Source organism: Trachurus japonicus, chromosome 16 (assembly GCF_045865225.1).
Source record: "Trachurus japonicus isolate A0001 chromosome 16, Traja_1.0".
Classification (NCBI taxonomy): Eukaryota; Metazoa; Chordata; class Actinopteri; order Carangiformes; family Carangidae; genus Trachurus; species Trachurus japonicus.
The window spans coordinates 14,191,391-14,218,145 of record NC_140922.1 but is presented as its reverse complement, the minus strand read 5'-3'; the positions used below and the strand labels follow the sequence as shown (position 1 = coordinate 14,218,145).

The following is a 26,755-nucleotide window of genomic DNA, read 5'->3' as shown; positions in this document are numbered from 1 at the left end:
AAAAAACATAAGCAAGGGTAAGCAGCTGTTCTGGCTCTCCCCAAAGGTAAACGTACCTCTCAAGATCATTAATTAACCTGTTTGTACCACATTAGTCTAATCTGTACAGAAACTGACAAAAAAACAACTATTTTTTGGCTTTATGTTGTAGACTATATCTTTGCAAGAGTCTAGTTGTTACCATGAGGTTGCAAGGTGATGTTTTTGGTGGGACTGAACAAACTGGCACTGGTATTCACTATTGTCTGAATGTTTGAAAAGAGCTTACTACCGGAAATCAACTATTTTCGGCCACTAAACTAAGCTAAATGACCCCTGGCCTTCACTTGAGTAAGAGTGACATAATTATAGGCATGAAACTGAATATGTGTATTTCTTGAATTGCTTGAATTGAATTTCATCTAAATGCCAAGAAAGCTAGGAGCAGTTGACATGTATTTCAAATGAGAACAAACCAAAGGAATAAAGCTTTGAAAGAAACCGTTTATGGGGAAAACCTGTTAAGCTACAGATGCTAGTGTAGCTACAGTAGGAATTTACTGTGTTTTTGGATATACTTCCAGCTCTACTAATCAGTACAGCCAATTGCAGCTTCTGTTTTTCATAGGGTTTCAGTTCAGTACTCTTGTTAAATGTATTAAATAGCTGTTGCTCTCATGTTGAATGTTAAACAATGAGTGAGCTGAAAATTGTCAAGTGTCTTGCTAAAGAGTGCTTCACTGCTGATCGATACAGCGAGAGTTGAGCTGTTATAAAACCAACTCTCCAACCGCTACTCTGCCCTATCACCACATCAGGACAGATAAGTAATGAATATAATAATAACACATAATATTTTGCTTTGTCTTTTTCTGTCGACATTCAAGTGCCGGTGAATTTGCCTGTGTACTCAGCTGTTCTTTTTTTCCTCGTCCTCCCTTCCCTTTCCCCAGTGGAGCTGTGTGCTTTCATGTCTCACAGTCCTGTAGGCATCCCAGTAAACAGTGATGGCTCATAGGTGAGTCAGGAATGTGCCGTGGCTGCCAATGAGCAGCTCTCGTTAGGAGAAGGAGGTTTTATAATGGGCTTATGAGGAGGAGTACATGGCTCTGAAGACAGGACAAACAGTACAAGAGAAGACGATGGGCCTAACACTTAAATTAGTATTGACAGTACAGCCTTTTAATAGAACTGCTTAAACTGCTAATGGCTTAGCTTTTATCTCATATGGGGGAAAACACAATTTTATCGGATTAAATTTGTTATTGTTGGAGATTCGGTCGACAGGCATTGGCACCATTAAAAAATACATATGCAATAGCAGCTTGTAGGCAATTAAAGCAACACTTTTTCTCTGCTTCCCCTCTCATTTCACATTTCACTTTAACACGGCTGACCTTGTGCTGCTTCACACTACAAAGAAAAGCTAAAGAAACTGCCCACACAAAGTCACATATACCACAGCTTACACGGCTAATCCCTCAGCAGTCAAAACCCCTCATCAATGTGAAATGACAGAGGGTCTTGTCTTGCAGCACGTCGCCGCTCTCTGTTACACAGACAAAACAGAAAAGGGTGACTGGGGACGTGTAAGGCTGGATGTTTTCTTTAATAGCATCTTACTGCTCACTATTCTCCTGTGTTAAGCAGCAAGAGTGCAATGAAAACAGATAGGTAAACACAAAAAAGCAGAACAGTGGGAGCCCGCTATAGCCTGGTGTGCTGCGGCTGTTCTTTTGGTATTCATTTGAGACTTTGAGCTGCAGCTTGTGTGACTTTAAATTCTATGGGGGTTTGGCTCTACCAGCTCCATAACAAGTCTAATACAATCACTTTTTAAGTGATAGCCAGCCTGATTTGCCCTGTCATTAAACTAGCAAAGCACTCTTTTGAAGCAGAGGTGGAGAATAGGCACCTCTTATCATTGTCTCGGAGTAAAATAAATCCCAGGATGATACACATCATTTTGGAGAAGGCTTTCAAATCCGCAGGTTTTTCCCACTTATTAGATTTCAGGTCATATTAGAGCTGCCAGTTCTCTGCCTACAGCGTAAGGATACAAAATGTCAGTGTAGTTTTTGCACCGCACAGAGACAGATGTGAGATTACACTTGAGACTGCTCATTTCACAATTTTTCGTGTAATTAAATACCTTGTTTACATCACACAGAATCACTGCTTATGTCTTGAAAATGTCATTGTAAAATGTAATTAAAAACAGTTCGAGCAATTCTCAGATAATCACCAAACTAAGAGGATTAATATACTGAAAACCAAAATCACCCCAATCTTATTTGTTCACCTGCCTGTTCACATGAAAAATTATTTTCTTCTTGCTTGAGCACTTTTTTCAAAATGTTATCATTCATGTGGGGCTCTCAATACGCTCATAAGTTCAACAGGTTACCTTTTACATTAATGTCAGTGGGTGACAGGCATTACATTCACATATCACAGTTGTGAGATTGGGATTTGGATTTCAGTGGTTTTTGGGATGGAAATCTTCAGAGAGAAACATCACCTTGAGATGTCTCGATTGAAGATGTCACGTACGTGTGGTGTACATCGCCATATTCCTCTCTGCTTCTTATTGGTAGAAGTGTTTTCAATACCTGGAGAACCTTGTTATCAAATATTAAAGATGTTATCCAGCCCTCCAAGACTACCAACTAGAGCCGAAGATATGGCGCCCTCCCGTATTTACCATTCCTCACTTTCTTCCTTCTTCTTCGTCTCGAATCCCCTCTCAACTTCCTTTTCTTAAGTCTTTCATTACTTTTTCTTTGTCCCAGATGTAGATATTACATATATTATTTATCCCCTTTATCTTGACTTTATCCTACCTGTTGCTGCTGATTAGGATTGTTTTCAAGTCTTTCATAATGTAATGCTCACATGCCATGTCAAATATTGAGTTATAGCAGTGCAATAACTTCTCCTATCCATGCTGGTAATGAATGAGTTCCATCAAGACCTTAGTGGAAGACCTAAAGGACAAAATCCACTGCTTTTGTTCTCTGCAAACATGCATTAGTGAGTCTATGTGAAGTTTCAGCAGTCTGAGTCAGTGAAAATGAAGGGGTATCTTTGGCCTGATAGTTGTGTGTAGGTTTGAAAACTACATTCAGACACAAACTGAGAGGCTTATGGGATGTAGGCACTCTACCATAGTTTAGCAAGGAAGGACACACTGTCAAGGAGAGCTAAGAGAGAAAAATAAAAAATAAAAAATAAAACACCGGTTGGGCACAGTGACTGTGTGCAGCTTCTCTTTGTCATGTAATCAGAGTGAGGTTGCCAGATTTGGCACCATCATTCCTGCACAGAGACCTTTACAAAACCCTGTGCTCACTTACTGTGTCTAGCAACCTGAGGGTGCTGCACAGAACAGCAGACAGGTGTTTGCCAAAGAATAAGTTCCAGTGTGTGCCATTTTTATTTTTCTGTTTGTGTGCAGTTTTAAAAAAAACTACATCTCAAAGTTCAATATGTAGGATTCAGTTAGCGTACCTTACAGTGGGACGTCACAAGCTGTGACTTCCCGCAGTCTTGCCATCTTGATTTTTTTTCTTTTCTTTTCTTTCTCAACGCCCCAACAGATCCTTAGCCTTCACTTCACTTCAAGTCTTTATGCTACGCTAGGCTAGGCTAATTGGAATTGATCTTCTCTTCTCAGTCTTTGAGAGAATACAAATAAGCACATTTCCCAAAGGTTAAAGTATTTAAAGACAACCTTTTATGGTTGGATATCATTTGCATATATCGCACCCACCTAGCCTGTTAAACTTGACCCCCCAAACAGATGAACCCAATTCCAGGCTTTCCCCATGATGCCATGTTTACTTAGACTTTACTTAGACTCATTATTTTTTTTAAAACACAGCGCAAGTTAGCAGCAGGAGGCACATCAAAGACTTGTAAATAAGAACCCTCACGTCTCCACTTTGTCTGATAATATCTCCTATTTTCCCCACTGCAGCCTGCTGAGTCCTCCAAGCTGAGCCTGTGGCTATGGCAAAGGGTTTTGTGAAATACTGTAGAGAGCAAATTGAGATTCCCAACACTATTCTCAGACACAGACTGTTATTCACTTCAGCATGTGACCTTTTCTCTGTGAATATTTAGAGGGGTTATTTATCTCTAACTGCATCTAATGGTGAGTGAAAGCCCTCTGTATCTAATGGTGTCTCTTGACCACATAGCGGAAAAGGTGAAGGCTGGTTTATATAGGCTACTGTATGTGAATCGTCTCCTGATTTGTATACATTTCAGCTCCTTCTAAAAGCCAATATCACAGGAAAATGTAATATGTTCCCCTAATATGCATTTTATATCTGTTGTAAATCACTGTGTCACACTTTTATTTTTTCTCTCAAGCTGACTCCTGCATTTGTAACTTTTCGAAGTAAAGTAACCACTCATTAGGATAAAGCACAGGCATAGGGAAAGTTTCATTGGGAAAGTGGCTTTCAATAAAAATCTGGGAAGGTTGTTCATTAAAACAAATGCTCCGAATGCCTCCCTCTTAATAACCACCAATCCTAATGGCTAAGAAGACTGAGGATTAACCAGCAATCAATCTCTTATTGAGTGCTTTAGTTCAGCAGAGAGTAATAACACCTTCAATTAGACTTCCAAGATATTTTTTTTCTTTTTCTTGTGTAGCATTAAGCCTCATCAGTGCTTCCTGGCTAATTTTAATGTTAGTCTAATGGCATGGCAATGTGTGTTCACACAACTGATTCAGGTCAATATATTGATGGATGTTCTGCTTTAATCATTGCTATAAATGATGTACAGGTGCATAAAATGAGGAGAAAGAAGAATAATGACAGTGACTGACTTTGAACATTTGAAAAATGGATGGATGAAATCACAAGATATTATCTTGAGGAGGCTCTTAAGAAATTAAACCAAATGAAAAGGGGAAATAATGAGACCCTCACCTTCACCTAACCCTAGCACAGGTTTCAGTTGTATTTGGAAACGAACAGGAAATTTACTCTGGCAGAAGGAGACTAGCCTTAGTCGTCCTTCCCTGAGCCAGAGAAGAGCAGTCAGCTATAGACAGAGCAGGGTCAGTCTTCAGCTCCGGGACCGAGCAGCCAGACCCAACCTCTTCCCTCCCTTCCAGCTCTTCTTTTGTCAGCTCCTTGCCTATGAATCGTATTCTATCTGCAGTTTTTTTACTGGACCCCAATCCCCTCGCATCCCATCATAGTGTTGTCTGTGGAGGTGCCTTCAGGGGTCATGCATGGCCCGGGATATTGTCACACCAATTGTCGCCGTAATCACAGAGCTTCCTTTCCAGGCCCAGGGAGGTGAACTATCTCTGACCTGCTCAGTGGGGAAGGTTGGAATATGGGCATGAGATTGTGCAGATGTTGATATGACTATCAATTTGTAGGTGTGGAGACACAAGCGGCCTGCAGTGGTGAAGATAATCTGTGAGTCATATTGAGTTGGATTTTTAACTTGAATGTAACTTTAATGTGAAGGAATATTAGTAACACTAATGCATTTGTGAAATTTGTCTAAGGCCTTCCCTTCTTAAAGAAAAAAACATTTTGAGGAAAAACTCCTTAAACTGATATATTCATGCTGAATTATTTTAATCTAGAACCAAAACCTGAGTAATCAGTTATTCTGTGGCATATTTTAGCCATACAGCACTTGTCAGAGATAGTCATTGGTTGCAACCTACTGAACATGCATCAATGTTATCAGTGATGATTTGGAAAAAATACTACAATACTACTACAATTTAATACTAAAAATTATATTGTCATGTGAAGATTTCTGTATTCCTCAATGCAAAAAGTGAAAACACCAACCAACCAGATATTTAAAACAGAAGTTCCAGTTACAATATTACAGTTTGAAAAAAATAACCCCCCTTCAATGAAGTCTGTGAGATGTGGTTAAAACAGTATTTTGAGAAACTCTTACTCAAGGTCTTTGCAGTTGTTTTCCAGAGCTTTCAACTACATCATCATCACCATATTTGACAGAAACAACAAATAAAACAAAAATTAAAAAAAGTTCTTAGAGACAATCATCTCAAAAGTGAATAGTGAACTTCTATGTTGAAAGAAAGGAAATATTGTTTCTGTATGGGCAGGAAAACTCAAATAACTCATGTACAAACCACAAACATCAGACACATATTTAAAGAACCTTGGAGGACACAGTTTCAGTGTGTGTACTATGTGTGTGTACAGATGCTGCACAGCGGTAAAAATCAAGACCCGGTGACAGGTACCATGTTGTCATCATTTGGTCCGAGGATTATGAGAAACAATAACTCAGCGCTGGCCTTCGATCAAACCTGTGGATGGAGGACTGTCCTTGGTGCAGTGAAAACAAACATCACCCCTGTGTCTCATAACTCTCTCACTATTACAGAGGATGGTGATTTGATATTGATTAGGTTTCATGAGAGCCCACCGCTCATCCAGCTTATTGTTCCATAGGACGATATGGATGTTTGTTCTCCCTTGAGTCTCGTGGCCCTGTGCAAGTTGTATTATCTTCTGTTATGGCACCACGGCAGCCTGCGCCCTGAATGTAGAATGGGACTCATGACTCAGGTGCCACATTGTGCGCTTCCTTGACAAAGCTATTATTTCTCTTGGCCCTGCGGACTGAGCCAAAAGTTATCCATCTTTTTATTTTTACACTTCTATCTTTCTCCTATTTCTCTCATTGTCTATCTTCTTGTTTTGGGTCAGCAGATGTGCAATGATGTGGTGATCGGCCTGTTTGTAATTAATGCGTCTGTCCCCGAAAGGGAACGAGAGCAGCAGAATTCACACACAGCCCTCGGTGTTCTGGGGGAAATTGCTCCAGCACTCACTCCTTTGCGAACATTAGGTTACTCATATGCCTTTTCTGCTAAGATTATTAATTAAATCTGCTCATCGTGAATTCACCATCACTTCTTTTTTTCGCAGGTTTTGATTGAGGCAACAGTTTCCAGGGAGCGTCGAGGCTACATTGCCATAGATGACATCATGGTGCTCAACTACCCCTGCTGTAAGTGCCACTTCTGACAATGGATTGCAATTATAGAAGGGGCTAGAGGGGGAAAAATGTATTTCAAAGCAGCATGAAACATAAATAGGATGAAGAGAAGTGTAATGGCTGATTGACCTTTTATATTAGTATTGCAGGTTGTCCCGAGGCATCATGCGACAACAGCGGTGCTACTAAAACACTGCGACACCCAAATGCCAACAGTCCCTTCTTCCTGAAAACATACCTGCCTTTGTTTGACAGGCAAACTGATTTGTTAATCAAGTGAAATCTTGTGTTTTCTACCTCCGAACTCTTTAATGTGTAATGTGGGAGTGTGCTGTAGTGTTTTGTCACATAAGTCACTTTTTACAGAGGGTTTCTTTGCCTTTTCTTTTTTCACACCCATCAAACACCGCATTTCAAAGCTTTCCAAAAATGCCTTCTCCTCAGGGTGTTTTTTTTTGCAACCAGTGGTTTCCCGCTGTGGAGCGCTTTTTGTGTCAACTGTGGAAAAGTAAGGGTGTGTTGTCAGCCCCGGAGGACGTTGTGTAAAACATATTCTTTAAGACCCCTGAGCCTTAATAGCTGGACAAAGTGTCGCGGTGTCACTAACACACTCTCTGTACAGCCCACTGCCTAACACAAGGGCTCTTGTCAGCTCACAGGACATTTAACACCCATGGTCCACACTGCTTTCAAATGACTTACATAACTGACACACAAGCCTGAAGGATAGTGTCGCTCTCACGGGATTCAGTGTTATCTCTCGTTGTTAATATTCATACATCCCCTATTTTTATCACTGGAGTGTTTGGAGATGGTCTTTTCAGGGATTGCCGTGCTGTAGAAGATACCACTAGCGATTTTATTTAACGAACACCGGCTGTGGGTTTGGTTCGTACCCCAACTGTACGCACACCGCCCAGTCAGCCGCCCTGTCTCTCCCAGAGACAGCAGATGGCATCTTCTGAGCGCTCCCACTGTGGCCATTAAATAATTAAGACTCTCATCAAGACCTGAGCGTGCCTTATGATGTGGCACACGGCCAGCCTGCACAACTTGGCAGTGAACAGTGTTAGGAAAGAAGAGGTGAAAAACCAACAGGAGGTGTGGCAGAAAAAGAATAAAATTTAAAAAAATATCTCATAATCTCAACAAATTTCCGTTTTTTTAATTGTAGTTCAAGCATGGGTGACATTTAGATGTATTCTCCCCAATCTTAGTCTTTGACTCTGAAACCCATGTTAGAGGGGAATGAAATATTTATCACGTTAAAGAGTCCTGAGGATAAGATCTGACACATTTAGCTGTATAACACTGTAGCTCTTGCCAACTGTACGGCCTGTTTTTTTTTTTCCATTCACACTCATTTTGGTGTTTGTTTATGTTTTGCTCTCAAGCATGAATTATGAATTAACCTGAAGAGGGCAGAGCCATTCAAAGGAAACATGGCCACCTGTGGGGTACAAATGCCGGCACTCTCCCCTCGCTCCTTACAGTACACACAAACAAGATCAACAAATCGTCGTCGCGCTCCTCTGCTAAGACAGCCAAGCAATCTTGTGCGAAACCAAGCAGGAGACGAGCGGGAGCCAAACATGTGCTTCCCCCCGATGCTCCAGCATCACTGTTACTCTGCCATCTCTTCCTGTCAGTTATTCAGAGTGACATGTCGGCTTGTCCTAACCCATTTCTCAGACATGGCAGGCAGTGCTGCCGCCGTTTACCCAGTGATTTGGCTCCGCGGGGGTCTGGTTCTCACGGCTCTATTGTTAATCACGGAGTCGGGTGAGAGGGCTACTCCCACACACTGACTCACTGGCAGCTCCACACAGCAGGCTGGGACATTATTAGTGAAAATGTGGAGGGCTGGTACTTATTCTGGAGCTTTTCTTCTGCAGATTCACTCTCTCATTGCACTCATCTATAGATTGCCTCTAATCTGAGGTTGTTGGGTGGCGAGTTATTTTAATGGACATTGAGTTATTCCCTCCACACACATATTTACACACTAAAACACAATTTTCATCCTTTTTAAACTGGATACCTATTTTTGTTTGCAGCAACTTTGCCTTTGTTTTAATGTCATGATGGACATACAGTAGTTCATTCACTGCATTGCGGAGAATGTGGAAATTAACTTCTCTCCTCTCCTGTCAACACAAACACACCAAAATATAATCTTTCTAAAAAAAAACCTTGTCTTTCAGTTTTCGTGTTGCTTACAATTGTTTAATTCATTTACTAAATCACGGTGAGTTTAATATGAATTGATAGAAAAAACAACTTCAGTGCAGTTGAAGTTTAATGTGTCAAACTTTCTATTTATAAAGTTGTGTTACTCTATTAAATCCCTTGTGAATGTTGGTGAAATTAAAAGTTGAATTATGATAAAACATTTGGCAAAGTTGTTTTTCCTCACAAGCAGAATTTCCTGTTTCTGTATTAAACAAGAAAAGAAAAGAAAAGGCCCTGATAAAAACATGGCCTGTGTAGCTGTGTGGCTGAAAGGTAATGGAGTCTTTTGATCTCACTCTGTGTCTCTGTCTGTCTGTCTCTTTAGATAAGGCGCCGCACTTCTCCAGGCTAGGAGATGAGGAGGTCAATGCTGGGCAAAATGCCACCTTCCAGTGTGTTGCTGCTGGAAGGGCATCTGAGGCAGAGAAGTTCCTGCTGGAGGTCAGTGGTTTAATGGTTGCTAGAGAAACCTGTGTCTTCTGACTTACAGTAGACGTGTGGGAGTAAGTTAGATTTTTTTTTTCACCTCCAGAGCTGTCAACAGCACAAAGGGAAAAAACCAAGTTGTAGTGTTTTTTTTTTACTCTTGACTGACTGAATACTTTTTATGTTTAGAGGAACTACAGGTCATGAACAGATTGTCAAACAATGGGCTCCTGGGCACAGGCATGTTAAACCAACACTAAGGAACTTTTCAACCTTCATATAATATTTTCAGAACTTTTGTGATGGTACATCGACTTACAACAGGTTGAATGACACCTCTGTCATGGCCTGAGGGGGTCTGTATCATTATGGTCTGTATCGCCTTCACTGGCACTAAGCAGCTTTGAGGAGCATGGTAGGAACCCGGCTCTCACTTAAGTTTCACTTTCACTTTTGCGAGTCACGACGAAGAGGGAGCAGGCAATGTAGCACCTTTCCGTCAGATTGTGTATGTGTGTTTACTGTGAAATGATCCGCTGGTAACAGAAACTTAGTTTGGACGTCTTCTGTTAATTTCCATGCACCGGGAGATCAGGATGTTTACGGCGCTACGTGCTAGTGCTCATGGGAAATGGAGTCTTCCTTCAGGCAAAACACTACCGCTTTGGGCCACTGGCGCCGCCAAACTCAACCAAAACTGAAAGTTCTTTAGTACTGCTTTAAAGGCTCCACACCACTACTATAAAGGAACACCCACCCACACCAAGGAGCGCCCAGGCTGAAATACAGACACAATTACTATCACTTTTGTCCTTTGGTTTCTTTGTGGCTGAATTCTATCTCTTTGTAGTCATTTGTATCTCTTTTTGGTCAACTTGTGTTTCCTTGTAGTAGGTTTTTTCTTTGCATAGTTTGCCATGTTTTTGCATATTCTGTCTCTTTGTTGTTTTTCCATGTCTCTGTAGTTCATTTGTGTGTCTTTTTAGTCAATTTGCATCTCTCTTTGTAGTCTTTCTGAATCTCTGTGTGGTAATTTTGTGTCCCTTGGTCCAGGAGCCCTTAAACGCTTGGGCTCCTGGACCATCTTCCCATACGATGAGGTAAATGAAGGTAAAGTAAAAGAAGGCCTTATTTCAGATTCACATTGCATCTAGATACATACAGTACTGTAGATGCATTAATGAGTGGAGGCTGTTTCTTTAAACAACTACTTCAGAGCATTCTCTGAGTCCTTATGTGTTCGCAACATGTTGTGCTTAGATAAAACCTTAGAGCTTGAATGCCGTGAAGGCCATTAAGGCCTTGAAGCCTCCTCAGTTCACTGCATTGTGAAAAGTTGCACTGTTTATGGATTACAGTGTTCTCGAGTTTCTCCATTGCCTCCTGTTTATATTCAAATCATGCTCTGTGTTTTAGATATCTGTCTTTTTTATCCTGAATAGCTCGCACAGTGAAGGTCAGACAGGCCATACAGTCTTTACGTCTGGTGGGAATAACTCTGTGGTCTTTAAACCCTCTCCTTTCTGTAGCCCTGATTAAGGGACTTAAAATCACTCTGCTGTAGGATTTTCTTTTCATCTCCCGCTGCAATTACTGTGCAGCCACACATTCGATGCTTTTGCCAACATCTTACCACCCACTACACTCAGTGTTAATTATGGCTGACCTTAGGCAAACCTACTGTATTGTTTTAAATTGAGAGATGTGTGATTTACGTAATTGAAGCGTCCGCATTCCCATCTCTCCAAACACTTTATCAAACCACCCATTTGGACAAAACACAAGGATGAAGACAAATGCTTTGGGTAATTAGCTGGCGTATCGGTACAGGCGCCTTCTGTAATGAGATCTCTAGACCACTGGAATGCCCTTTGCTTACCTCTCCTCCACCTTTCACTGTCTTCTCCCCCTCTTCGTGGCTGCTCTTTTTGCCTCATGCACATCTTTCAGACCCATTTTTCTCCATCTGAACTCACGCCACAGTTGTTTTTCTGCTTCGCCCTTTTGCCTTCACTGCGTCTGCTGCGTCTATAGCGGCTGCAGCACAGTCTTGGCTGAGACCGTCTGCCAGATTAACAGATCGTTTTGTCGTTTCCTCGCCAATTACAACCAGATTGTTTACGTAACAGGAAGTGATTTCATGTTTATTTGATTTCCCCCGATTTCTCCTGCCTCTCCTCTACAATCCACACACCAGGTGGTGAAAAGGACTTAGAAAAGATGCAGTGAGGTTACAGGATTTTTTTTTTCTTTCCCCGTGGTCATAAGATCTGTTGCCTGCTTAACCCTAATCACCGGGTGTGTGTTTATGTGTTTGTTTGTGAAGGTTTGGACTGAGGTTTGTGTGGTCTGTGTTTTTTTTCCCCTCTCTGATGGGCCCAAATCAGAAGCACAACAGAGGCCAGAATGGCCAAACATAACCTAAAGCTCTCCTTGTTAATGCCAGTGTGGCTCGCACGCTTTGGATTCAGTAGAAAAAAAACGGGCAGATCAAAAGGAGGAGTATCAAGATTCATGTCCACCATTTCACACAATGAATGGGAGAAATGCCTGAAAACATGAGAAAAAGTGTCAGATCCTATGTGTTTTGTTGAAGCTACGTGGACTTGACGGATGTTAGTGGTTTTAATGGTGTGGAACAATGTGAGAAATGCCTCTCACAGCCCAACAGCAAGGTGCATCATGCAACATTCATGTGACTCTCCCTTTCTTTTTCTGTTTTTTCTCTTTTTCTCTCATTATTCCTCATTGTTTCTCACGCCGTCTGTCCGAACCCATTTATGTTCATGTCCGGCATCTGTTTTATGCCAAAGTGAGCAGTTGTCTCACAGAGAATTCTACTGTTTCTTTTGTTTAGTTTTTCAAAACACAACGTTTACTTGCTGCTATTCATCTGTTAGTCTATGTAGTAAACTGATTAAACCTGCCATCTGTTCCTCAGTTCTAACCACTGATTGGAGTTTTTGGTTCAATAATAACGTATACCCAGGATGACTGAGGTGGAAGATGGGCTCAATTGAGGGCCGACGCTCGTGACATGTATTACCCCTGTAATCATCATTATTTTAACAAGATTTCATTTGTTTTATTAATGCATGTCTGATTGTCATATTGTGTGATTAAATCAGAGAGATGGTTCTGTCATTCTAATTAAATTGCACACAATTGGACAATCTTCCTCCTTTTTAATCACATAGCTCCAATAAAAACTGACCCAGATAGCAATAATTTAAGTGTTTGTTGCGTTATTAGCTTAGTGTCCCGGGAGTTCACTGGGCAATAACAGCATACAAGGGCGAGGTATAGTAATAGCAGATGAGTGTTTGTGTGTGTGTGTGTGTGTGTGTGTGTCCTAACTCTAGAATTTGGACTGTGTTTACAGGGATGTTTTTAATAAAAGATACATTGAGGTGCTTATGTGCAATGTGCATAATGCAGGACAGAAGAAACTGGAAATAATTAGAAAAAGCACTTGAACTTCAGAACAATAAACAACCTTTTTTTATTTGGGGAATATGCAGATATTCACATTAACATAAAGCACAAACAGACATTTCTGTTCTTATCACGTCTTTTAATAATAACCAATAGTGATAAACTATTTTAGTAAATGGAGTCATGGGCTGAAGCTGTTCAGAGGTCTTTTTAACTGACAGGGGCACTTGCTAATCTTGCACATAAAAGCTATTTTACCACTGTTGACATGGTGAGTGCTCCTCAGCCTTTCACAGCAGCTGTGTAATGTCTTATTGGCTCTGGAGAGCTGTAACACAAACTGGCCGTATGGAGTTTGAGAGATGTGGGCATTTAGGACGGAAGGAAGAATGTAATGAAGTGGCTCCATTGAGTTGCATTATGGGAAGTGTAGGACCTTGAGTGTGGCAGCATGACTCATAGAAGGGATTCAGAGTCTTGATATCTCAGCTTTTGCTGGTTTACTGCTGACTGTTCACATCTGTCAAGTCTCCTAACATCATGGAAAGCAATACTACAGCACATTGCACATTATATACTGCACTGTGTGTGTGTGCGTGTGTGTGTGTGTGTGTGTGTGTGTGTGTGTGTGTGTGTGTGTGTAACATGATGAACCATCCTGCTCTCCCTCACCCTGTCCTTTCCTGTTTTCCAGAGACACAATGGGGACATTTTAACAACAGCGTCGGTCAAGCACCTGAGTCACCGGCGCTTTGTGGTATCCTTCCAGCTAGACAGCGTCCAGCGATCAGACCAAGACCTTTACCGCTGTGTCACTCAGTCCCCCAGGGGCTCCGGGGTCTCAAACTTTGCTGAACTGGTTGTCAAAGGTACTGTAAACCCTCTCTCCTCTCTGTGTCTCACACTGTTCTCTTTTGGTCTTTGTTCAGCTTTCGGTTTCTTTCATGCCAAGCATTATCTTCTTTCTTCCCTACCGTTATTATTATAACATATGATTTTCTGCTCCTCTTAGTCACGACACATCACTGCCTGTGACCAATTAAAAATCACACTGATCACAGCACTGATGATATCCTCCAGTGTGAAGATATTCTCAAATTACCCATCATTTGTGCTCGATGGTGGAAATTATAGACACCTATTTCGAATTGATTTCCACAAAACCCCATAATCACAAAGTGTGTGGTACTTGACACACATGATGGCTCTTTACATGGGGGATACAATCTGCCTCACTGAGTGCTGCTTCCTGAGCTGGAGTTGTCAAATGGGCTGCCACACTCTTCACTTTCAGTTCTCTGTCAAAAAGCTGTTCTTTTGACTAGGACTCCTGCAGCCCCTGTCATATCATGTACCACAGATGGTGACCTCACTCCCATTACTCACTCCAAGCCCACAGCCTGACACCCCTTTGACAGCATAGTAATGACACGGCTGTGGGATGGTTTGTTGGCATAACACACTCCAGTAAAGGGAAGATGAGAGGGGCAAATAAGGATATGAGAGATTCTCCTTGTCCTCTACTGCATCCTCCCCGTGGTAGTTGTATGTGTGTGTGTTTTAAAGCCTCACACAGACTTGTTGTTGAAGCATGAAGTGTAAATCCCTTTGATTGATAAGAAAGCGTGGGGTCTGTTTAGTATTGTGATACAGTCTGATTGCTACAGTGCAAAATAGAGCCATTTTGCCAAACTGCTACTAAACCCTCTCACCACCATATGCCACTGAACCAGGAGTTGGTGAATGCGCTGATGGAGAGCCATGAAATCCCATTTAATGTTTTCACACTCAAAAGCAAATGGTTATTATTGTGACCATGTGGTCGTTGCTTTTCTTACTTTATTTCATAATCAGGACAAAGATGTTATTTCTGGCAAAGCTCACTCTGCATCACGAGTACATGTGGCCGTAAGTCATGTTTGAGTCAACTAGCTGTAACTATAATCTGTAGAAGCTGAGACCGAGTCCTTAACGAGACTTTCATAAATCCCCTTTCCCGCACTGCCCCTGCGAAGAAGAGCCTAATCATCCCTTTAATGAGTTGGCTTCACTCATATCAAGACCTTAGATTGCATACAGGAATCGGGATGAAGCTCTCTTATTGCCCCACAGAGGACAGAAACATGTCCTCATAATGAATGCAACATTTCACTCTTTCTGCTAAAAGGTACTGTGCATCTGTGGCTTTTTGTTGTGGCCTCCTCCTTGTTATTTTTTGATCCTGTGCACATTTGGGGATGTGTTTCTAGGGATTTTCAGCCTGTTAAAGCATAAATCTCAGCCAGAGAAATCCTTAATTAAACAGAAACTAGCTCTGAGAGCAGTGTTTGGCATCAGAATAGCTCTGTATGCAGAGGGAAACAAAGTGTAAAATAAACAAAAGTAAATGAACAGGAAAAGAATAAACACATATTTACCAAAGCGGTGAACTTTAACTGTGAAAGACATGAGTGAGTTGTTTTAAAGTCGTCCCCCGCTTTGCCGATTTACCTGTGGCCTAAAGTTGCCCTTTCTTAACGGTGGATGGAGTCATTGACAGCCTAAAGATGAGCTGCTTCGGGCTAAGTCATAGCAACGGAGAGTGGTGCAGACAGAGGTGAGGTGCTGGGAATGTTGAAACCCACAGAGAGGAGGACCATAAAAGACAGAGGCGCCTCTGCAGAAATGACGGATTAGTCACAGCCACAGATCAAACTCTGATCTTTTCTCGCGCTTTGTCCTCATTTCTTTCGCATTCCCTTTTCCTCCCTCACACTGTCTCTGTGTAATTGTTCAGTGACTTGGATCTGCTAGTAAGTGACATTTGACCGGTGGGCTCTGGAATTAATCCTTGGTTTGGCAGTCTTTACCGACAGTGACGCAGAGTCTCCTCTTTCATCATGGTGACCAGCTGCGAGGACAGGAACACTCAGTTAGGGAAAAAGATGTACAATACTTAATCCTTCAGATACAGTGATCATACACATAGAATGGGCTGCATGCACAGCTGTTTTTTCACTTGCTGCTACTTTGCAAAGATTTATGCAGGGCTGTGGATGCCTTGTTAATAGGTATGACTAATCTGCTATTTAAACCCAGTTTGACCTACTCAAATTCTGCAGTCCCTAGGGACACATTTAAGACTCTGGGCAGAGATCTGTTTGCATCTAACTGATTAATAAAATTAATACCACAATGCTACCTCCTGTGTGTTTGTGTGTGTGTGTGTGTGTGTGCACCCTCAGACTGTGCCAGTAAATGCCTCCAACAATACAAATGTGTGTTTGAACAAGAAAACAAGAAATGAACTGCGTCTCATTTCCTCCGACAGTACCTCCATCCCCCATCGCGCCGCCTCAGCTGCTTCGCGCCGGCTCCACTTACCTGATCATCCAGCTCAACACCAACTCTATCCTGGGAGATGGCCCCATTATCAGGAAGGAGATTGAGTACCGCGCCAGCCAGTCTCCCTGGTCCGAGGTGCACGGGGTCAACATGGTCACCTACAAGCTGTGGCACCTGGATCCAGACACAGAGTACCACATCAGTGTGCTGTTGACTCGGCCTGGGGAGGGAGGAACCGGCCCCCCGGGGCCTCCTCTTGTGAGCAGGACCAAGTGTGCAGGTGAGTTGTCAGGACCCAGAGAGGTTGTTGTCGCCTGTTTGATTTCCAATCTGTTTGTGATGCCTTGAAATCCTAATACTTGAGATTCTCTCGTGACAGATCTATAGTGAGTTTTCCAACTTCCAACAGGTTGTTTAACTTTAATGATGCTTGAAGGCCTGGAGAGGTATTTGTGCAAAAAACATTTTAAACTAATGATATTATTTTGTGTAACAGTGCAGAGATTCAGGCAGACTGGAACTATCACTCTCAACTGCACACTCATTCACATAATAGGGCAGTGCATTGTGATGATCATTTACAACACTTTAAAATAGTTAAAAAGGTATGGAATATATACGTACGTATATATGAAAAAATAACACATGAAAATAGAGAACAATAATTAAAAAGAACTAGTTTAAATAAAATCAAATAAAGATAAAGATACAAATGGGAAAGACAAATCAGTTGATTTGGATTTAAGTTGACTGAGAGCTGCCAGAGAATTTTTATTTCTTTGATATGCTGTAAAGAGTTCCATGTGGCCAGAGCTTAAAAAGTAAAAGCAGATCCTCCAAGCTCAGTAAGCGAGGGACTCGCAGAAAAGGCCCATCATTAGACAGAGTCTGATATGGTCCAGAGCATAATAATGGCTGACTCCAAACATGAAAGTGCTATTGCTACTGCAATACACCGGCCAGTGGCAGCTGCAGCATTTCAAGCTGAAAGCACACCACCCACTGCCTCGCTTTTACCCATATGTTATTTGTTTTAAGATGAGCCATGGAGTGTTTCCTGCCCTATCACCTACATCTCCCCCTATTTCAGAAATTTGTAGCCGCCATTGAATCTTGTAGTATCTTGTCTTGTTTATAGAGATAACAGTCTACATCCTATTCAGGGTCGGTTTTGTGTTTGTGTCGCTAAGAATGAGATGGCCCTTTTTTTTTTTCAATTGAGCAGGGATGTTGCTCTGAAAGGATCCATTATGCAACATGTAGCGCTTAGGGGAATCACAGTGAGCACTGTTTAGGTGATGCATGGCCTGGAGCCTGAAGTGGTCGAATATATGTGTGTGTTGAACACCTGGCTGTTCAGTCGTATCCACAATCATGGGGCAGCGAGGTTGTCAATAAAACCAGGACCACGCTGCTCTGTGTTTTCCTAAATTACACTGGCATATACATTTAATCTAAATACAAATAATACCTATAAATGTGTCTTCTTTATGCTTCATCTGGTCCATAAAAGACTTTTATTTTAAAGTAGTGATGCCCAACAGCCACACACCATAACTTCACAGAGTGTGATATTATGGGGCTGCATCTGTCGCCATTATCTGCTAAAATTCAATCAGAAGAAGAGCTGATAGACAAGTTCTGACTCAGTCACTATACTTATCTTGGAAGAAAAAGCACATTCACTATCACTGATGTTCTCCGAACTCGAGGGCTGAGGGGACTGAGAGAGACTTTTTTTTAAAATTTTTTTTTTTGCTGCCAGGATGGCGAATACTGGTTTGACAGTTATTTATAAGATAACAGCTGGCTGACTAGAGCAACTGGCCTGAAGCAGTCTTCTTTGGTATCTACTGTAGAAGACAGAAAATTTCATTTGGCAAGTACAGTAACTGCTGTGGAATTTGTAGGTGGCAACAGTAGAGACATCAATCACAGATACTGCATAAACTTTGTAAAGGCTTTTCTCCATACAACAAGGGACATAATGTACGTGATGAACCTGCAAATTATTCTCATTAATGCACTAATTAATTTCAATTTGTAAAGTGTTCGAAAATGGTGAAAATTCCCAGAATACACACCCAGATGTCAGTGTAACATCTTGACGGTGCTTATTAATCTTTCCATGAATATTTTCACTTAACTGTCACATGTGACAACCTGGAACCAGCGGATGTTTTGCCTTATTGCTTGAGAAATGAAAGAAACCCTTAATAGATTAGTAGTAATAATTCATTTTCTGTCAATCAGCTATTTCAAAAATAGAGAAAATGTTTCAGCTCCTTTAATTTGCTTCCTGCCTCCAGTTTGTGTTTTCTATTCATTCAGCGAATGCAACTTTTCTGTTTGCACAGATTTAGAATTGATTTTTCTTTTTACACTTTCACCAGGCATTCAGGTGAAGGTTTTCTTCACATCAGTCTGTTTTTTTTTTGTTGTTGTTGTTTTTTTTTTTGCGTTTTTGAACATTTTATTCTGCCTTCTCACATCTGTGCACCTCTGTCATCTGTCAGGGTGCAGAGCCAGGACACCCAGGGAGTTGAGCCGGATACCAACAGGCCACACCTATGCTCACTGTACAATATACGTGCACAAGGAGTACTGTGTAGATGCAGATGCACGCGCAGTCATTACTGCTCCCTGCATCTGCAATGCGATGTGTCATAGTCACAGGGACACGAAATAGAGAGCTTTGTGTTACCCACAGGCAGTCGGTGGATTCATATCTTCCTTGGTCATCACTCTTTTCTATGCCCAACGGTCTGCTCCTGCCACACACCATCCCTCACATATCTCCCCACTCTGCTTCAGCAGAGCCTCCGCGGCCCCCCTCTCCAATGACATATTAAAGCTACTCTCCTCTCCCAACAGCCAAAGACACCCCTCATTCATCAGGCACTCTGAGTGAGCTCACAGCCCTCTCTCCTCAATCCCTCCCCAACTCAGGAGACACAGAAAATTCACAATAAAAAAAGTAAAAAAATAAATAAAAATAAAGAGAAAATAGCAGAAAGAGGAAGAAGAGTGGAGTGGAGGGAAGGGAAGGCTGCAGTGTGTGGTGTGGGAGTGCGTGTCTGTGTGGGAGAGAGGGTAGTTTTTCACAGAGAGAGAGGGAAACGGTAAAAATGAGGCGAGTGAATGTGTGAGAGGTGAAGCGAGAGAGGATTCACATCGTACGGAAATTGCTTTCACAGTTGCTGGTATCGGTGTTTGTGAAAGTCACCAAACTCAGCCTTTAATGATGTATTTACATTTCAACCACTGTGACATTAGCTTGTTCAACCATGTGTGGGATAAGTAATACTGCTGTGTTTGCTGAGCTGTTAAACAGGGCATTTAGATGCAGCACTGGTTCAATACAGAGGAAATACAGGTGAAATTAATTTTGCCAGCCGTCGTGTCTTGTAATTTTTCTTCAGGTTGCTGCAAAGCTGTGAGGAACTGATGGTTGAATTAGTTTAGTTTTTGTACTTGTACTGCAGCTGTGTCTGACTGACTCTTGCATGGTTTGATCAGTGCTGCTGCTTCTTACCTTGGTGTGTTGATGTATTATGCACTTTACAGTAAAAAAGCAACCGCCTCCACCTGGTGTATCTCACCCTCATGACCCTCCAGGAGCCTCTAATCACCACCTGGCTCCCGGAGCTCCCCTGACCCAACCTCCAAACCATCTGGTCTACACTACCCCTGCTGACCCCCATATTCCACCGCTGAATCCTGATGCCCCCCTCTCACCCTCCCACCCCGCCCCTCGCTGTCGGCCTTGTTAGGTTTAAGCATGAGAAAATAGATGGTGGGGTTGTTGTGGTCATTTCCAGGAGTCGGTAATTATTCGGTGAACAGAAGGGATTTTTTGGATCCTGCCTGTGTTTAGGAGGAAAAAGTGAATTTCCCTTTTCAGAAAGCTGTGTCTCTCACACCGTGACTATTCTCACTCTTCCATGGTCATGCTGACTATTTCCCTCCTTTCCCAAACACGTCGCCGAGCTGGCTTCACCGTACACACTCGCGTCCTCGCCGGGGCGAGCTGTCCTCATGCGGGTGCTGTAAAACTAATGTCCGTGAATGTGAACATGGTCTCCGCCTGGCTCCGATGGCCATCCAGGTGTGCTTGATGAGCCATTGCTGTGATTATCAGCACGGTGCATTAGCACAGCTTGAAGCCCCTCAAGTAAATCAGAGAGGAGAGGCGAGCATTTGTACTGCAGGTGGTCCCCAAACTACGTTAATGGGCTTCCACCTGCTGCTGGGTCACTGAACCTTCTGGAGAGCCCCTGCCCATGATGCTCTTGGTCTGTTAGAGGAAGCCAACACTGGAGCCTGACTAAAATTAGGCACATTAGGAACACAAGTGCTTTGCCTTTCTTGGCATGTCGTTCATCATGTCTTCCTTTTGGAGCCAGAATTCCCTATGTGTGCATATTTGGGATGTTTGGATTTATGTGTGTTTGTGCTCCCCTGTTTCTGTGTCTGTGTGTGTGTATGTGTTTTTTTTTCTTTGTTGCTTGCACATGGGTATATAGGCATGCATGTCTGCATAAATTTGGTTTTCCCATCTGATGCAGTCAGTCCAGATCCTCTCCGCGGATGCATGCAATCCAAGGCAGCTCTGCTCTGTCCTGCTGTTGTCCCATGTCACAGTTTTAGTGGACACAATAAACCAGAACCTGTCACATCCACTCTGACTTCCAATCTCTAAGGATCAACATGGTGCTCTGGGCTTTTGGCCATGTTGGGGCGGTTGCAGTTTTCACGCCACAGGGTGCCAGAGAATGGGTGCCCATGGCATACAGACAGATAAGACGAGGCAAGGGGAAGGGGCTGGCACAAATGTCCACTTTGAGAAAACCCACAATGAGCACACTGTGGCCTCTTTGGCGACGCTTTCATTAACTCAGCAGTTAAATGCCTCTCTTTATTTAGCTCTCAGACTGTGCAGACTATCAATTGCACCGTTAAGACAATTCTCAGTCACACTGGAACAATGGAACATTAACATTTCTTGCTGGGTGCAGTCTACTACTTTGCGATAAACTGATCCCACCCATCTATCCTGCAGTCACATTAGTGTGGATGAGGTTCAGATCAATGCCCATGGTCATATTTTCATCCAGTCTGAGATGCCAGACAGCAAATTAAAAGAGAAGGCTGGTGACTGCTGAGGCCTTCAGTGTAGATTGGAAGTGTCATAAAATTTTACTTAAAGAGAATTACTCTACTGCAGGCAGGAATAAGTGCATAAGAAACTGGGCATGGGGCTGTTGTGTCTGATAATGTTAACATTTATATGTGTGGGTCTGGGAATGTGTGCACACAAAAAACAGAGAGAGAGAATGAAGAAGGCAGAGGTAAACGGGTAAACAAAGGGAGTGATACAAACACATGTATTTTAGATAATTCTTGTTTCAGCTCCTGCTCAGTGATGCATTAGCTGCCTTATTTAAGTTCCCTGCACTAATCTGTGTTGCAGTGAGAATCCCACTGAGTGTACGAGTCGGCGAAGGAATCGAGACCTTGGCCAGTAACCTCAAACTCCACTGATCCCTCCGTGTAGCCCATATCTCTGCTGTCATTCCCTGCCTCCCTGGCCCATTACTCAACACACCCTATTAAAAGAATAAAGCCATCCAATACATTATGTAGCATATTGCTTGACAAAAAGGCGTTGATTGTGTTAATAATGGCCACTGATAAATGCCTCCATTGATACTGAGGATGTCCTTGGCTTAACTCAACCCTCTCTTCAGTTTTCGGACGTCCTCCTGAACACTGGCTGGTCTGTGCCTCTGTGTATAGAGGCTCTCTGTATCTGCTCAGCTTGCCATTGCATTTAAAGAGAATATCAAAAACAGAGCTGCTGTTTATTTTAGTCGAAGTCAGAGAAAGTCAGGGTTAACCTGGCAATGACTAGAATTAACTCGGTGCCTTCTAAAAATATGGCCGTGGCACTGACCCAGATGTAAAAGTGTCCAGCGGAAGTGGATGCCCTTGTCGAGCACTTGGCTTTTTTTTTTGTGTGTGTGCATTAAACCTCAGGGCTGAGAAGTACAACTACTGGATAGTCAATTTGCTCATAGTTGCGTAGGCGGAGACTGGTGGGAGTGCGATGGCAACCCGCAGCCTGTCCGATTAATTAGCGCAATTGGCATGAGTTCCTGCTCTGCCATGGGGGATGTGGGTGTGTTGTGCTGGCAGCAAACTGTTGACCTCCATGTTGTGGTGGGGCAGCATGGCTACACATGAGAGGGGAAGTGAAAAACTGCCAGTGTAGTCCCGGGACATCAGTGGGCTTGTAATTTGCTGGGTGTTCTGTCTAAAATCAATTATTTTTGCAATAAAACAAAGTTAGCTCTGCTTTCATTTTGTCAAATTCAGTATTGTGCCTTCAGGATATTTCCAGTGACATTGCTTATTTTGTTTTATTTCTGTTTACTTTGTTACTCAAGTTTCCCTTTTTTTTTCCTCTTCTTCAATCTTCCTCTTTCCTTCTTCCAGAGCCCATGCGTGCACTGCGGGGCCTCACAGCCACAGATATCCAGTCCAGGCAGTTGTCCCTGCAGTGGGAGAATCTGGCGTTCAACCTGACACGCTGCCACACCTACTCAGTGTCCCTGTGCTACCGTTATACCACGGCGGGAGGCGGCGGAGGCCACAACACCACCGTGCGCGAATGCCTGGCGGTGGAACACAACGCTTCACGCTTCACGCTGCGTGATCTGCCACCCTACCACGGCATCCATGTCCGCCTGTCACTGGCCAATCCAGAGGGGAAGAAAGAGGGCAGAGAGGTCACCTTCCAGACTGAGGAGGACAGTAAGTCTCAGGAGGAGGTTACAGAAAAGATAGCACTGCAGTGGAGGACAGGAAAACTGAAGACAGGAGATGTGATAAGAAAACAGTAGATGTATTATAGTTGCTAATCACTTTATAGAGTAAGATTAAACTCCAAAAAAATAATGATGACACACAGCTAATGATTAAAACAGTGATTTACAAACTTTTTGCTCTTTTTTCTTGACTATTTCTATTTTCTGACCAGGAACTATGGTAGATTTGCACCTCCTAGCTACGGGGTAATTGTGATGGTTAAATTACTTGTTTTAGGGGTAGAATGGAGGCTCTCTGCCCTCCACCTTGGGTCTCTTGGCCGAAAACCAACCTTGATCTCGTCTTGTGAGAAACACAGACTGCTTAACGGCACTACGACACAAACGCCCAGTTATCTCTTGTTAACGTTACCCACCTCGGTAGACATCGCTCTAAGGATTTCCCTTGTTGAAAACAAATGCACATGGCCAAGGGGGAGGGAGGAGGGTTCGCAGTGAGTTTTACAACAGTGAAAATATGCACTCCAAAACCATAGGGGGAGGAAAAAAGCGACTAAAACTGAGAAAAAGTGACCGACTTGGAGACATAGTTCCCCTTTAAAAACAGTGTTTACTTTCAGCCTCTTGTCAGATGTCCATGACTTGTTAGCAGTTCCGCCAGAGTGATTTCCCCTCTAAACTTTTCATGGTTTTTTCCTGGATGCATGGATGGTTTTATTAAAATAATTGGCCCAAAGAGGTAAAACTCTGCATCCAATATGCAAAAAAAAACAACAACAAGAATTTGAGAGTATTTGCTATGAATATGAATTAGTCAAGCAAGACTCATGTCCTTCCCTCCTATCCCATTAATCATCTCACAACCTCTCAGACTCAGCGTTGGCAAGGGCCTGACCTCCAGATGTTAAACCACTGGACTTAACCACGTCGAAATCCCTCTAAAGCACCGATGCATCAGTGTTTGGAATATCATAATATAATATACTGCATTAAAATATCAGGCACACGGGTACAGTTGTCTGCGTAAGTGCTATAATTGTTGATGCTGAACGTGCTTGTGCGATGTCCTCTAAACACTGCAGTGCAATGTGTTATCATTTAAAACACAGTTAAGACACTGTCAAAATGGCAATGCTGCCCTCCAGCTTTGTGTGCACTTTACCGTCCCAACGCTTTATACACAAAGAAAGAGATATCATTGTCACGTTTTGAATTATGGTCTTGTGGATTACTTGTGATAGCTGTTTTGGAAGAGTGTGAAAATATATCGCACTGCCTCAGATTGTTTAACTATCCCCATAGTAAATGTCAGAATGGAGACTGTACAGACATGAGACTTTCCAGAAACAGACCCATAATGTCATTATATATATAACTAATGTAATATATATAACTAAGGTAACTGCGAATTCAAATACTATCTATTGGTTTAGAAAAATATACATGGTTGATTTGCTTAATATTTCTAAGCACTCAACACTTCTACCTGCCCACTCTGTCTTACTGTAACACATTAATACAAAGAGGGTGACCGTTTGACTCAGGCTGAATCCACATTACAAAAGATCCTTTTCATTTCAGATGAAAATAACATAAAAAAAGAAAACATTATATCTCAGTCTCAAGCAACCCTGAGATAGGATTTTGTGCTTATTTCTGATCTGCTATTATTCCTTTGTACCGTAGCACATCGTCCACATGGCGGCTGAGGGAGAAATCAATTCTGCTGTTAAAAAAAGAAAAGAAAGAAAAGAAATCAAAACAAACAAGATTGTTCGGAGAGAGAGATATACTGGGAATGGAAAAAAGATCAGGAGAGAGGGAGAACGCAAGAGAAAGAGTTTTTTCCGAGATGAGAGAAGATGAATATATGTATATGGACACACAGTACACGTCAATTATGAACGCTTTTGCCAAAAGCCTTAATAAGCAACTCTGTCCTCCAGACTAACTCAATTCAAAAATAACAGTCGACTCAGCTGTTTGGCTCTTGCTTTAGCCTCAGGCCTGAATCTCACATAACAGTCTCTCTCTGTACAGCGCTCACACAGACTGTGGGGACTGGAGCTGCTGCTACTGAATGCCCCCCCCCCACAGAAAAAAAACTGTTAGCACAGTCTACAGTCAAATGTTGAGGCATTCACTGTGCTCTCACTGCTCATTCAGAAACAAGTTTACCAGAAAGTGCCATGACATCTTCATCAATATTTTTCAACTCTGGCAGAGGATTGATATAAAATGATAATATCCTGCCTCTTCTTTTTTTTTATTGTGATTACATAATTGATGCAGCTCATAAATTAACTGTGTCCTTATCTGATGTTCTCAGGCTTCTGCACTCGGGCTGTCTGTGTGTCTCATGTGGTGCATTGTTCAGAGCCACTGTGACATTCACTTCTGTGATATTGACAGGAGGGGCTCACTTTGGGATTAGCACTTCAATTTCCCCGACAAATGTTTGTTCTGACAATTTCTTATAGTTCCCGGAGGGATTGCACCAGAGTCGCTCACGTTCACCCCGCTGGATGACATGATTTTCCTGAAGTGGGAGGAGCCTGTCGAGCCCAATGGCCTAATTACCCAATATGAGGTGAGACCAGGCAGACACTCTGCTAGATTTCTCTTTGCTCTTTTGGGAATATTACACAGTGGAAGTGCTGTCAAGAACTTCTTGCTTTCTAAATCTTAATTGCGGCGCCTGCTTAATATACAGATGGGTGACAAATGAAAGCATTCTTCAGGCTTTTTGTAATTTGTCACCCCTCTGTAGTTGGCTAATGTCACCCTTTGCCTTTGGGGACCAATGTTTGCAAGTAAAACCCCATTAAATCACTATCTAACTATCTCAGCAGCTTAGGTTGGAGCAAATAAACATCCTAACACACTGTTAAATCCAATCCTTACCCTTGTTGTCAACAAACAACAAAAAGATTTTTTTTATAAACACTATTTTCAAGGTTTAAGGCCCTAACAATTTAATTTCCGATTTAAACTTAATAGAAATGAGGCTGAAATTAGAATTAAAAGATAAGCCTTGAGGCCCCTGATGGTTCCTCGCTGCCTGTTACTGATTGGACTGTCACTGATGTGGCTGAAATTTAAATTTTTCATCTGAAAGAAGAAAAAAAAATCATTAATTAATATATACTGTATATATACTGTATATATACAGTGTATATATATATATATATATATATATATATTAAGCTATTAGGATATTGAGTGCACAGAGAAGTTAAAATTTGAAGATGATGAAAACTGGGCAGACTTCATCTACTGAGGAAGATGGGTGATATTATATAAAGCCACAGAGGAGCTGCTATTTGTGTTATTTGTGAATTTGGGGTTTTCAGGAGAAGTTGGTCCAGTGTGTTCTGTTGTTTATTATTTTTTAATGTAACCCAAATTTAAAACCAAAAGCAGCACATAATCACCACATACACAAACACTCAAGACTATTTATAGCAGCACAAAGTTATATTTTGCTTTATAGTACTGAAATGCAC

The 26,755-nt window shown here is 42.1% G+C and overlaps 1 protein-coding gene across 6 annotated transcripts in view; it reads left to right on the top strand.

Annotated features, from left to right (window-relative positions):
• ptprub (protein tyrosine phosphatase receptor type Ub) overlaps window positions 1-26,755 on the top strand; it is a 155,503-nt gene that overhangs the window by 81,769 nt on the left and 46,979 nt on the right. For all 6 annotated transcript variants that reach the window (XM_085801775.1, XM_085801772.1, XM_085801774.1 and 3 more), the window contains exons 4-9: window positions 6,933-7,014; window positions 9,560-9,675; window positions 13,790-13,964; window positions 16,406-16,699; window positions 22,918-23,235; window positions 25,730-25,839. In XM_085801775.1, the coding sequence (XP_085657901.1) occupies window positions 6,933-7,014; window positions 9,560-9,675; window positions 13,790-13,964; window positions 16,406-16,699; window positions 22,918-23,235; window positions 25,730-25,839 (1,095 nt within the window). The remainder of the gene's footprint in view (window positions 1-6,932; window positions 7,015-9,559; window positions 9,676-13,789; window positions 13,965-16,405; window positions 16,700-22,917; window positions 23,236-25,729; window positions 25,840-26,755) is intronic.